The sequence below is a fragment of the Podarcis pityusensis genome (genome assembly GCF_964106645.2).
Source record: "Podarcis pityusensis genome assembly, chromosome: 16".
In the NCBI taxonomy this organism is placed as follows: domain Eukaryota; kingdom Metazoa; phylum Chordata; class Lepidosauria; order Squamata; family Lacertidae; genus Podarcis; species Podarcis pityusensis.
Window position 1 is genome coordinate 15,702,767 of NC_138041.1, and position 13,490 is coordinate 15,716,256.

General features: G+C 53.8%; 2 protein-coding genes across 2 annotated transcripts in view; one reads left to right on the top strand and one right to left on the bottom strand.

Moving 5' to 3' along the window:
• ATG2A (autophagy related 2A) overlaps nucleotides 1-11,911 on the bottom strand; it is a 36,869-nt gene extending 24,958 nt beyond the window's left edge. Inside the window, exons 1-13 of the mRNA XM_080985913.1 lie at nucleotides 11,634-11,911; nucleotides 6,341-6,503; nucleotides 6,066-6,218; nucleotides 5,759-5,861; nucleotides 4,959-5,130; nucleotides 4,646-4,792; nucleotides 4,243-4,339; nucleotides 3,802-3,963; nucleotides 3,204-3,346; nucleotides 2,523-2,598; nucleotides 1,496-1,736; nucleotides 377-527; nucleotides 42-146 (exon numbers count right to left, since the gene is read on the bottom strand). Of these exons, the coding sequence (XP_080842039.1) occupies nucleotides 42-146; nucleotides 377-527; nucleotides 1,496-1,736; nucleotides 2,523-2,598; nucleotides 3,204-3,346; nucleotides 3,802-3,963; nucleotides 4,243-4,339; nucleotides 4,646-4,792; nucleotides 4,959-5,130; nucleotides 5,759-5,861; nucleotides 6,066-6,218; nucleotides 6,341-6,503; nucleotides 11,634-11,804 (1,884 nt within the window). The 5' untranslated portion in view covers nucleotides 11,805-11,911. The remainder of the gene's footprint in view (nucleotides 1-41; nucleotides 147-376; nucleotides 528-1,495; nucleotides 1,737-2,522; nucleotides 2,599-3,203; nucleotides 3,347-3,801; nucleotides 3,964-4,242; nucleotides 4,340-4,645; nucleotides 4,793-4,958; nucleotides 5,131-5,758; nucleotides 5,862-6,065; nucleotides 6,219-6,340; nucleotides 6,504-11,633) is intronic.
• Nucleotides 1-13,490, top strand: part of NAALADL1 (N-acetylated alpha-linked acidic dipeptidase like 1) — a 318,716-nt gene that overhangs the window by 51,811 nt on the left and 253,415 nt on the right. The window lies entirely within an intron of this gene.

Consider the following 13,490-nt stretch of genomic DNA (forward strand, 5'->3'; position numbering starts at 1 on the left):
TGGATCTGCGTGAAAAGCCCCCTGCCTGCTGGAAGACTCACCTTGGAGGAGGAAGGCCGCTTCTCCGAATGCTTGGTTTGGAGACGGGCACAGGGGCGAGGCGACTGGCTGTAGGGAAAGGCACTAGGGGTGGTGAAGACCAGCAGCTGAGAAAGAAGCGAAACCGGTTTACCAAGGATGCCCTCTGACAAAAGAACTCCATGCTCTTCATCAGACAGGCGGCTGCTCCACTGATAGTTTTGTTGGTGACACCAATGCAGCCAGGGCTCCGGGGAGCCTCCAGTTCGTCTGGGGCAGGAAGTGCAAGTGGGCATGTGGGGGGGGTGAGCAGCGCCCAGGTGCCCCCCGCTCTTGCACTCCCCTTGATGGTGCTCACCTCGGTGTACTCTGGCTTGGCTTGCGTCCTGTCGTCGGTCCACAGGCACTCCAAGATCTCCAGGAGCCCAAAGGATGCATCCCAGCTGAACATGTGCAACTGCCCAGAGGCCTTGTGCTCGCAGCTGATCTGCACGGCGGCTCCAGTCAGCCTGGAAGAGGCAAACGGACACCCAGATGGCAAACGTGGCAAGCGCAAGGTGCAGGGAATGTCCCTTGCCTGCTGGCATCGAAGCACAGAGCCGGGGTGGGGACCCGGGGAGCCTCCGGGTGCGGTTGGACTACAACTCCCATCATCCCTGATCCAGCAGGCTCTCATTGAGTCACATCCACTGTAGGATGTCTACTATCTCTGCATAGCTCAGTCAGTTAGAGCATGGCGCTGATAACGCCAAGGTTGCAAGTTCAATCCCCGTAAGGGACAGCTGCATATTCCTGCATTGCAGGGGGTTGGACTAGATCAGCATTTCCCAACCTTGGGCCTCCAGCTGTTTTTGGACTACAACTCCCATAATCCTCAGCTAGCAAGACCAGTGGTCAGGGATGATGGGAATTGTAGTTCGAAAACAGCTGGAGGCCCAAGGTTGGGAAACACTGGACTAGATGATCCTCAGGGACTCTTCTGATTCTATGATACATTTTTGCAAGCCAAGTGCAATGGCAATCCAACGGTTCCCAAACTTTTCCAGGCCAGTGCCCCCTTGGTTCCCTAAACTCACCCCCTGGACCTCCCACCCTACCTTGTCAAATGCATTCTTTGCATGACCCACTGAGGAAGATAATATCACAGCGAAACTCAAAACTGTAACAATTAATTGCACATTTATCCAAAATCCAATGAAAACTATTTAGTTTAATTAATTCAACAATATTGATGAACTTGATGCAGTGATGCCAGCTTTGCAAAGTCTGATAGTTATTTACACCTCCAGCAGCCCCCTTCTGTCCCCTTGCCTCTTACAGCACCCCCCCCCCAGGTAATCCCATTGCTATTGCCTACTTTGGGAACCACAGATTTAAACAAATGTTATAACACAAACACACACCACAGAGCCTGGGCAGAGCACCTGGGAGGGTTGGTTTTTCTGCTGTGCTCAGGCCTTCGGTTCCCAATACACACCTGACGTTGCTGCGTGGACAGGCCCCCTCAAAGCACTGGCGCAGGGGCTGGAAATCCCGGCCCCCAAAGGCAGAGTCCTTCAGGCCCCCGAGCTGGGAGAAGAAGCGCTGAGCCAGCTGGAGATGTGGGGCCTCTGGGGTCTGGTGCAGCAGGGTGAGAGTGAGCCCTCCAATCGTCAGCCGCAGCAACACCTCAGGCCGCTGGTTCTCCAGAGAGGGGGGTTGCGGGTGGCTGGTCTTGCCTATGCAAGGAAGAGAGAGAGAGTGAGTCTTGGAGCAGAAAAACCTGAACTTGGACGCAGCTGCCCCAGAGGTTGCTGAGAGAAACTCTTAAGAAGCTGTTAAACTGCTGGTCCACCAAGTCCAGCACTGGCTGCTCTGGCTGGCAGCAGCTCTCTAGGATCTCAATGAAACAGATTTTTAAAAAGGAGGTGCTGAACACACCAGAACTTCTGCATACCAAGCAGTAGGTCTCTTCTTTTGTAACACTCGAGTTTACTTTTTTCCTCCTACCCTCCAAGCCATTTTCCTTCAGTGCCACATCTGCTAGATTGTAATGCTAAGAACAGGGAATGTCTCACTACTGGTATCTGTAAGCTACTCTGGCAGCCTTCATTTGACTGAAAACCAGGACAAGCTACACCTCTATAGTGTCATAAGGAGTGATGGCTTCCTTCCTACAAGCGCCTCTCTCTCTCCCTTTCCTCTTCCCTCCCTGTTCTTTTCCCCTTGTGTGCCATGTTCCTTCGGATTGTAAGCCTGTAGGCAGGGACTGCCTTGTTTCGACTGTATGTTAGTTACAGCATTTGTACCCTACTCTGGGAGCCTTTCTGGCTGAAGAGCAGGGTACAAATGCTCTAACCAACCAACCAACCAACCAACCAGTCTTCCCTTCAAAGCCAGTGGGGGGAAAACACCCCATGGGTCTCTCGCACCCGCCTCCTCCCTGGCACTACTTGGGCTTATCAGGAAGTGCTGCACAATCCCACCCTCTCCCTCCCACCAATTTGCAATTTAAACCACCTTACTTGGTATCTTGTTGAGGCACGGCAGGGTGGCAGCAAAGGGTGACCGTCCGTAACGCCTGGGACTGCTCAACATCAGCTGTGCGGGGGGGCGGGCGGAGTGGAGATGAGAGAAAGGTGGAGAGTTGAGAACAGGGCAAGCAGCTCTGGGAGCAGAGCAGGCCTACCGGCAAGGCCTTTTGGCAGAGGAAGGCAAAAGCCTCAGACAGCAGTTGCTGAGGGATGTCAGCAGCACGGCCTCCTTGGTGGTCCCCCTCTGTGGCGTGCAGAAGCGGGAGGGCCCTGCACCCCCTAAACTAGTCCGCAGCCCTCAGGCATGCTGGGATAGGGGGGTGCTATCCTGTTGCCAGCACTGAAGTCTGAATCAGCTCTCAGTCTGACCAGCTTCTGAACATAGAGAGGGGGATGCGTCAGTCTGTCCTTTGTCTTGGGCCAGCTGTGTTAAGATGCCCCCTGGAAACTTGGGGGGGCAGCATTGAAGCTGTGTGCCTGGGCAGCTGGTGATGAGATGGGATAGGGAGAAAAGGAAGCCCCCCCCCCCAACATGAGGAGGCCTTCCCCGGGTCCTCCTGCCCAAACTCCTCAAGCACCCAGGTCTCAGGCATGACCTGTCCAAGCCCACCGGAAACTTGCCCAGGGTCACCCCTCCCTCTGCCTTCCCCCATAGCCTGCTGGGGCTCTTACCCCTGGCGCGAAGGGCAGAGCCTGTAGGCGGCTGGTGCCAGCGTCGCTGTGCATGGAGGAGTCCAGGTCGATGTCCGAGAGCTCGCTGGCTGAGCGCACGGAGGTCACGCTGCTGGTCATGGGAGCCATGGAGAAGAACATCTCTGAAAAGGAAGGGAAAGTTGGCCAAGGAGGAGCAAGAAGGAGGGGGGCAAAGCAGCCACCAGCTCAGTCCCGTCCGTCAAGGGGACCAGTTAACACGCCAAGACCTTGTCCGGAAACCAAGCAGGAATCAAGTGGGGCTTCATTTCAAGGTCGCTCAAACATCAGTAGGCAACAGAGAAAATAGCCTTCTGCTAATTGAATCCTTTTAAGAGGGGAATGCAAGGGATTGAACCTGGGCCTGGTAGATGTACCCAGGATGAAGGAGGAGGAGAGGTGGAAACATAGGAAGCTGCCTTAGGTCCCTGTTCTGACTTGGTCTATCTCATTCAGTACTGCCTGCACTGACTGGCAGCAGCTCTTCAGCATCTCTGCCTGGAGCTGCTGCTATTGGGGATTTGACACCTGGGATCTTCCTGTATGCAAAGCTGCTCCCCAACCCCCCGGCAGCAGTCACCTCCGTTCTCCAGCCCGACGCAGGTCTCCATCCCCTCCAGGCGGGTGGGGCCAGCCCCCAGCCCTGAGTGCAGCTGTTGGCTGAGGTCCTGCTCAATCAGCTTCAGGTCCTCTGAGTCAAGGGGGCGACTCTTGCTCAGCTGCTCCTGCAAGAGGCTGGATTCTTGGGGGGGGGGGAGAGAGAGAAGAAAGAGAAGAGGATTAGGAGAGACCTGGAGGGCTGCAGAAGGCTCACCTGTCCCAGTGCAAAAGTTGGCACCTCCTCCAGGGAGGGGGAAAAGGCGTGCATGGGTTCAAATGTGCTACCCCGACAGGCCTTGCTGGGCTGGAGCAAAGGAGCCACAACAACCCCATCTCTTCAGGGCAGGAGGTCAAACCTCTTGTGGGTTTGCACAGTGCTCTTTCTCCATCTCTCCTCCCACCCACGTCGCACAGAGCTCACCAGAGAAGTTCAGGGAAGACAGAAGATCCAGCAGGTATAAGATCTGTTGGGGGGCAAGCAGGAGGTGCAGTGACCCCATCTTCCCATCCAGTTCCAGCTGCGCAGAGAGAGGGGGAGAAAGTTCAAAACATGCCTCCTCACGAGCCAGAGGCAGCCTCTGTTGGCAGGCCCCCTCTTCCTCACGGGAGAAAGAGGCAGCGCAACCGCCTGCCTGTGCAAAGGCAGCCAAGGCATTGGGGGGGGGCGCCTTCTTTAAACTTCTCCACGGGGGGTGTGGGGTGTGCAGCTGCCTATGCCTCAGCAGAGCAGTCCAACAGCCCCCCAGCTCACACAAGGCATGGCTTTCCCATGCATCAGCTGTTCGCTGGAAGGCTGCAGAACCTCAGGCACCGTTCTAACTCACCTTGGGCCCAGGAAAGGCCTCATTCTGCTTCAGCTTGATCCTCATCTCCGTGTATCCAGAGCAGCTGCCAATCTGAAGCAGAGAGCTGGGGGAAGCCTCTTCCTCCTCTGCCTCCTCCACCTGGGACTCTGAAGAATCGGTAGCCCCCTAGGGTGGAGAGGAGAGACGAGGCAGTTCTGAACAAAGGGAAGCCCACAACACGCACCCTCCTCACCCCTCGGTGGATGGGAAGCCCAAGACGGACAGAGTGCTTTGACACCCATGAAAGTCAAGTCCCCCCTACCAAGGAAGGCCCCCCCCCAGGGGGCTGTACCTTTGGGACAGGGGACGATGGCATGTGGGCACCCGCGCCACCCGCAAACTCCTCATAGTAAAGCAGGACCCCGCTCAGCTGCAGGATCTTGTGCACAAACGGTGGAGGCTGGTGGATGTCTACGGTGATTGCCTGCCCAGGTTCCTTCACGGCTTCGTCACAGTAGTCCAATCTGGCGGGGGGGGAGGGAAGAAATGAAGGCAGCAGACAGCCAAAGCATCAAGAGCTCAGCTGGGGGCACAGAGGGAACAAGCAGCCCCCAAGTGACCCTTTGGTGATGGTTGACCAAGCTCTACCTACCTGGGGAAATCCCTTCAGCTATTCTGTCCTCCTTGTCTTCTCTCCCCTCTCTACCCCAAAAGGGCTCTATTTCAAACCATGACCTTTCTGAATGTCTGCTTAGTCTTGAGAGGTCACCCTCTGTTCCCCCGCTGCTATAAATGTGCTGTTCAGCCTCATTAAAATCATATACACACATCAATTCCTGCTATTTAGGCTGAAAGGGACAGCCTCTTACACAGGCAAAACAGCACAGGGTTTATGTTCAAGAGAGAAGCTTCGGCAGGGCTTTGCAGGGTGGAGGAATCCTGGGGTTTTGTATAAAAAGTGGGAGGGAGAACCCCACAGGACAACCCAATAAGGATTGAGAATGGGCGGGGACAGAAGAGAGAGGCGGGAATGGAAAGCCAGGTGGGGAGGGGGACAGAATGGAGGAGTTGGAATCCTGAGCAGCAGGAGCCCCTCCCCCTCCCTACCCTTCCTACCAATAAAAAGCACCTGAGCACCTTAAAGCCAATTACCTTTTGATGTGCATCTCAAGAGCCACGCTGCCCTGTGAGCCACTGGGCACATGCTCCACACGTATCACAGTGTCCAAGAAGGTGACTTCAATCCTTCGCAGAACTGGCAGACAGCAAAGGAGAACGGGGGGTCAGGAGGCTGGCAGGCAGGGAAGGACAAAGGGGGGGAACCTCCTTGCCCTCGGTCCTGCCTGCACCCCTTCAGGAGCAGGCTGTGGGGGTGGGAATAATCCAAATAGGAGCTACTAAACCACCAAAAGCTCTTCCAGCAGAACGGCCACCCGTTTTCCCCTGCCCAAGGACTCACCGGTTTCAATGGTTTGGGCAAACATCTCGAGCCCCTCCAGGGGCTGGGGGGTGTCCGAGGGCTCCTCGGCCTGCTCCTTCAGGCACTCCTGTGCCAGCTGCATGCTGGTGGTCATGCATGATGCCCAGCTCTGTGACTCAGAGCCAGGGGCAGCTGCAGGAGGGCAGAGGGAGAAGAGAGAGCCACCAGGTGAGGCAGGCAGGAGGCTGCCCACTTGCCCACCCCCAGCTTCCAGATCAGTACTGTCCCCTCTCTCCCTCTCCTCCGGTTCTCACCAGTACGATACTTCGGCCGGCACGTGATCTGCAGGCCGCTCACTTCCACGGTGCAGTTCTCTGTGACTAAGGCGGACCAGGGGATGGTGACGGCGATGCTGTCGATGAAGCCGTCGACGATCTCCAAGGGGGCTCCGACGGACTCCAGGAACTCGTTGACGGACTGCAGCAGAGAGAGAGACAGGGCTGGGTTGAGGGAGCAAGGACTGGCCCCGTGAAAGGCTAACCAGCTTCCCATGGATACAGTTCCAGGGATACAGCCCACAAGTATTGAGTGGGGTGCGGGGGGAGAGAAAGGATTGTGGTTATGCAGCAGGGGGGTGCAAGTGGGGTCCCACAGATGTACCCACACAGCACTGGAAAGGTAACTGATTCCATAGCTAAGGGCTGGGGAATCCTCTTCCAGCCTGAGGGCCACACTCCCTTCTAGGCAACCCTCCAAGGGCCACATGTGGGGCAGGCGGGGCCAGAGGCAAAAGTAGGTGGAGCAACAAATGTAAATTTTACCTCTGGGACACAGGCTACGCTCTACACCTACTTGCACACCGTTCTCCATCCAGACAAGCACAAGACATGATAAGGGTTCATCTCTGTCAGGCAAGAATTCTCAAGACTGGGTGAAGCAGACCCAGTGAGGGCTATGGCCTCAGAGAGGAGGGGTGGCCTGAGGTTAGTTCTCCAGCCTTGATATAGTGCCATCACTTTGTCTGCTGCTTTGCAGAGTCCCTTCCCCAAGGAGCTTACAATCTAAAATCTAACACAAGGGAGATCAGACAGCTGAAGGAGAGCGAAGAGGAGGCAGGCAGGCGTAGGCTGTGGGACTCCCTCCCCACAGAGGTGTGTCTGGCACCTTCCAATATGCACCTCTTTGCCCTTACCTATGACACCTGAGGTATATCTTTTTAGGACCCACCTTGTTTCTGCAATTGTATGTTGTTTTAAACTGTTTTAAATACTGTGTTTTAATGGTGTAACTTCACCTGAGGGTAAACACCTAGTAATTAATAATAATAATAATCAGGATGCATGTGTGGTTATTTCAGTTGCTGCAGAGTATAGAGAGCATAAGGGCTGTAGAAAAAGGTTCATGGAAAAGCTTGGTTCTGAAAAGAGATTCGATCACACAGGTGGTGTGGGAGGCTGTCCCAAAAATACAGGGACAGGGCAGAACATTTTGCAACCACACTTAATATTGTTCACAGTTCAGATTGCGTCACCGAAAAAACAAAGATATTGTAGAGCTGGAAATGGTTAAGAAAAGTTGAAGGGGATGGAGCAACCTCCCCTGGGAAGAAAACATTGCAAAAGTTGGGCTTTCCAGTTTAGAAAAAAATGAAAGTAAGCGAGGAGGACATGATAAAGGTGCATAAGATTAAGTGCAGGGTGAAGAAAGCGGATAGAGATTTTCTCTCTCTCCTTTTCTCACCATAGCAGCAGAACTCAGGGGCATCCAGTGAAGCTGAATGTCCCTGAGATTCAGGACAGATAAAAAAGAAAGTCCTTCACACAGCGCACAGTTAAGCCATGGAGCCCCCTCCCGCAGCAGGCAGTGAGGCCACCAACCTGGATGGCTTTAAAACACGATCTAACAAATTAATGGAGGACAAGAAGGCTATCTGTGGCTACCAGGCGTGAGGGCCAACGCTCTGCCTCCAGTGCCAGAGGCAGCCTATCTCCAAATGAAAGTCACACGTGAGCAAAGAGTGTTGCTGTTGCACCCAGCTTTGCAAGCTTAGCAGAAAAATCTGTGTGGCTACTGTGAGAACAAATGCCTGATCCAGCAGGAAGGCTCTCTTCATGTTCCTGTGTTCTTATTCCCCGGACAGCAGAGATGCCCTGGATAATTCCCCTGCCCCCCCCCAAGCAGGCTTTCCTTGAGAGAAAACAGGCCGGGACTTCTGCAGCTGTGAGTCTAGCATCAGCCATGCCAGTGAGGCAACAGCAATGACGTGGTGAGGAAGCATGTGAGTCCAGGAGACAAACAAGCCAGAATTCCTCAGGCTACTTGATACCTCCCATCCTGTCTTGCTGCTCCAGGAAGCTGCTGAGATCCACCGGGCAAGAACCCCCCTAATCTCTCTATCACACACCTTTGGGGGCACTACCTTGCCTAAGGTTCTTTTGGGAGGAAGGGCAGGATATAAACAAGAAGAGGAATTTGAGGGTTGCAGGATTGCCGCTGAACCAGAGGAAACTGCCCCAGCAGGGAGCATCCACATCACCCTAACCCTGTGTCCTGTACTGAAGCAGAGGCGGAGGGGGCTTCATTCTAGATTGCACCCTAGCAGGAAGATGGGGCAGGGAGGGCTGTGAAGCAAGTGGGAATAGGGCCCCAAAGGACCTAGGCCTCCCTAAGCCACCCAAATCTGCTTGGGCTAAAAGAGTCAGGCAAGCTCCCTTCAGCACAATCTTGTGAGTTCTTGCAGAAAAGCTAAGAACAGGGAGGAGGTGGTGTGGGGAGAAACTGGGGGAAAGATGTGAAAGGACAGCAGGGGAGCAGGAGGCAGTGACTTGCGAGGATAATTATAGACAGCTGGCCTTTCTCCAGAGCAGGATAGTGGATCACAGCACCAACAGCCTGGGGAACAGCACCACCTCCCCACTCCATCACAAGACAGGCCAACGACAAGCCACAGCCGCCTACTTCAGAGGCTTGTTGGTTCTGGAGTAACAACCATCCTCCCCATTTGGAGATGTGGGGTGGGGAAACCCACTGATTTGCCACCAGGACTGCAACTACGGCCAGAAGGCCAAAGGGTCTCAAGGGGAGTGATCACACCTTGCCTGCTCCATAGACTGGCAGAGAATTCCCAGGGAATGCCTGCATGCAGAGCTTCCTTTTAGGCAGGTCCCAAACACTAAGTTCCTTGTTTACATGTCCCCTTTTATTTGAAAAAGAATGAGACGGTTCTCACAATGTGCTTCCAACAAGATGCCCATTTGCCTGAGATGGGAGCAAACAATGGCTGAAGGCTGGTCAAAAGCCAACCTACATGAGCCTCGGGGTCCCTTCCAACGTCACCGTTCTAGGATTCCTGCCTTCAGTGGCCGTCTTACCTGGGCTTCCTATTGTAGTGCAAGCTTTCCCCCGTTTAGCACTTGAGAAGATGGGTCATCTGCACTCATGCACCCACTGTTCATCCCAAGCCCTCCATCACAGCCCCCAGCCCCAAATGCCTCTTCAAAGGCTGGAGCAAAGTGGGCTGCATTACAGGCCAAGATACCTGGTTACAACAAGGTAAGATGAAGTGGAGGTGGAGAGGGGCAATTAGGGTGCTGGCTCATGCCAAGCCCTGAGTGTTGGTCCACAAAGCACAGTACAGCATTGTCAACCTGGACAAGCGGTGGCTATCAGACAGGAGTCTTTTCTGGCGCTACCTGGAAATGCCAGGGATTGAACCTGGGAGATTCGGCATGGTAAGGAGGAGCCTGGCCACCAAGCTGCCGTCAATCTGCCTAAGCCCCATCCCCAGTTATCAAAGGGTCAAATGGCAGACATCACTGCCCCATTGCCACTAAGCAGGGCAAGGCTGGCTGTGCTCAGCCACCAGCAGGAAAAACCTAGCAAAAGCTCAGCCCAACAACAACCTGTAGAGGAAACCCAGAGCACATTCCTCCAGGAGAGTGCCCCACTGCAAGGGTGGTGGGGCAAGGCCAGCTCTGACACTGGGCCCAGGGTCAGCAAAAGACATCAGCTTGCATTCGCTCCCCCCAGCACTGCACCTCCGAACAGGAGACACGGCATGTGGCTTTCCAGATGTGTCTGGATTGCAACATCATCCCTGGACATTGGCTTTGGCGATGGGAGTCAGGAGTCCAAGGCTACTGGGAGGGCCCAGAGATGCCCCTCTGCCCTTGCCACAAATCCCATTCCTGTCCAAATACAACAGGCACCCACTATATCTGCAATTTCTGGAAAGAGTTGAAGACATTTTCATTCAACAAGCATTCCCAGCTGGGTAAATGGGTAATTATCACTTTGTTAAACTTTTAGTCTAGCTTTAAATATGTTTGTTGTTTTTAACTGTCTTATGTAACTGTAATAATAATAATACGTAATAATAATAACAACAATCTCCGTGCAGTAAGGCAGGCTGTCCCTCTTCCTGCTCAGAGGATAATCTGGCATTGTCAAGACAATGGTTACATGCTGAAATGCTCAAACTGGTTGTTGATCTACCTGTTAGTTACCTTATCGAGAACTCATGTGCTTCTAAGAGGAAGTCCCTCCCTCCCTCTCTCTCTCAACAACAGCAACAATGGCTGGTGGCACCTTAATAGTCTAACTCTAATCAATTGTATTATGACAGAAGCTTTTGGCAAACAAATGCATTATTAATACTCATAACAATTTCCATTTTGCACAGAATTCTAGACCCAAGGAACTGAAAAATATGAAGCTTGTCATACTATACTAAGGCTCAATAGAAAGTATTTTTTTTCACCAACATAGCAAAGCAAAACTAGGCCCAAGTAAAATAAAGAGAAAACCCTGCTGGCTCCCAACATCATTCCACAATGGGGAGTGGGGAGACTCACGCCACACCTACCCCAACCCCAGCTAGAGCAACAAACATAACTCTGGAGGGAAAGCCCACACTTTTAGCGGGGTGCTTCCTGGAGCCCACTAAAGAAGAGGCTCAGTGTGTTCTACAGAAAGCCAGTGTGGTGGTGTTGTATTCTTATTAATTACCTGCCCTTCCCCCTAAGGTCCCAGGGCAGGTGTCAGCATTAAAAATGTAATGTTGAATGTCTAGCTAGGACTGGGAAGATCCAGGTTCAAATCCCAAACCAGGCACAAAGCTCACTTGGTGGCCTTACTCCAACCTTCCACCTAACCTGCCTTACAGGGCTGTTGTGAGGATAACATGGGAGGCTGGAGAGACATGTGAACTCCTGGGCCAGCCACCCCACCTGAGGTTTGCTGTGGGCAGGAGGAAGTGCCCCAGCGATGCCACCTTATTCTCCTTGGGAAGCCCAGTTGGCACGACATATTATGGGGCAGATATTTATAACTCATAACAGGAGGACGCCTGACCGAGGAAGGACAGCCAGGTAGGCCGTGACAAGCGGGGCGACTGCGACTGGAGAGCAAGAGGCAGCCCTCCGCTCAGCCACAGCCACCTGCAAAGAGTGAGGGGATGGAGTGCTTTACCGGTGGGACTGCCTGCCTGCCTGGGGTACCCTTCCTGGCCTGCCCTTCCTCCCACTCCCGGGGGTGGGGAGGCCCAAGAAGGCCGGGCTCGAGGCAGAGGCGGACGGGCCACCCTCCCTGGGGCTTCGTGAGCCTCACCCAGACGTCGAGGTGGATGCGGCTGAGCTTCCCAGCGCCAGCGTAGAGGTCGAGGCTGAGCTGCTCCAGCCCGAGCCGCTCCTCTAGGAAGTGTCCCAGGTAGTGCTGCAGCAGGTACCGGCAGGCGCGCTTCTTGATCGAGCTCGACCACGGGAAGAACCATCGCGACATGGCCGGCCCCGGCGGCCTCTCGCCCGGCCGCCACGATCACTTGACGCCCCGGCTCCGCGCCCGGCTTCTTTGGCCCCCTAGGCCCGGCCCCGCTGGCGGCCCGGCGCGCTCATTGGCCCCGCCGCCCTCCTGCGCTCGTCTCATTGGCTCGCCGAGCAGCAGCGGGGGGTGGATGACGTCGCGCTCGGGGCGGGGATAAGACGCGGAAGGGGGAAGAAAGGAAAACACACAATCCCCCGCCGGGCGTGATATAAGTCCTCGTTGTGGAGATGCGCGAGCGCGAAATAAGTCCCCTGTATCTCTATACAAGAGAAGCTGAACGGAGTAACCCGCGCTGCTTTGTGGATAGGCAACTTCCGGGAACACTTCCCACGCTATACTGTATGTATTAACATCCATAAAGAATGTAAAAATCAGTGAGGGTTTTTCTTTATATTGGTGTGCTGCTCCCTCAAAGCAGAGGTACAGTATAACATAGTTTAACTATACGCTGCGTGAAGGCCTTTCTTTTCTCTGCCCTGACCCTTCCAACATTCAGCGCCATTGTTGTTGTTTAGTCGTTTAGTTGTGTCCGACTCTTCGTGACCCCATGGACCAGAGCACGCCAGACACTCCTGTCTTCCACTGCCTCCCGCAGTTTGGTCAGACTCATGTTTGTAGCTTCGAGAACACTGTCCAACCGTCTCGTCCTCTGTCTTCCCCTTCTCCTTGTGCCCTCCATCTTTCCCAACATCAGGGTCTTTTCCAGGGAGTCTTCTCTTCTCATGAGGTGGCCAAAGTATTGGAGCCTCAGCTTCAGGATCTGTCCTTCCAGTGAGCACTCAGGGCTGATTTCCTTGAGAATGGATAGGTTTGTTCTTCTTGCAGTCCATAGGACTCTCAAGAGTCTCCTCCAGCACCATAATTCAAAAGCATCAATTCTTCGGCGATCAGCCTTCTTTATGGTCCAGCTCTCACTTCCATACATCACTACTGGGAAAACCATAGCTTTAACTATACGGACCTTTGTTGGCAAGGTGATGTCTCTGCTTTTTAAGATGCTGTCTAGGTTTGTCATTGCTTCAGCGCCATTAGATGTCCTCAAATTCTAGGGCTCCGAGAGAGGAAGGAAAGCTTTTCTCTTATCACCATTTCCCCCCCCCCCCCGCGGCATTTCTGTCAAATTTTGCCATGGGAAGGAAAATGGGCCGGAAACAGGAAGTTGGCGCTTTAAAAAAAAGCGCGGGAAACAGAAGCCTCAGCCATCTCTATCACAATCCGCATCTCTGATCTGTGACTGCAATAAATTGATTCATTCATCGCTTGGGGGGAGGGAGTTTCTGTCAATCGCCTCCGGTCACCTCTTGGCTGTAGGCATAACCAGGATATTTATTTTAGGGAGGGGCAGGCTTTATAGGTTTTTTGGGGGGAGGGGCGCAGAACCGACGGAACTGGTCAGTTAAGTATTTTTATTTCCTCACTTGATTTAGAGGGGGGGCTGAGGAGGAAGCCAGGCAGGGCAGGGAGGCAAGCTGTGTCCCTCCCCATCAAGTAAGGAAATAAAAATATTTAACTAACTGACCAATTGCGTAGGTTCTGCGCGCCCCCCCCCAAAAGCAGGAGCTGTCACGTGAGGGAATGGGGTGTCACACGAAGGCTGCCTCTTGCTTGCGGGTGTAGAATAAGGGGTGCAGCGTGGAAGCAGGT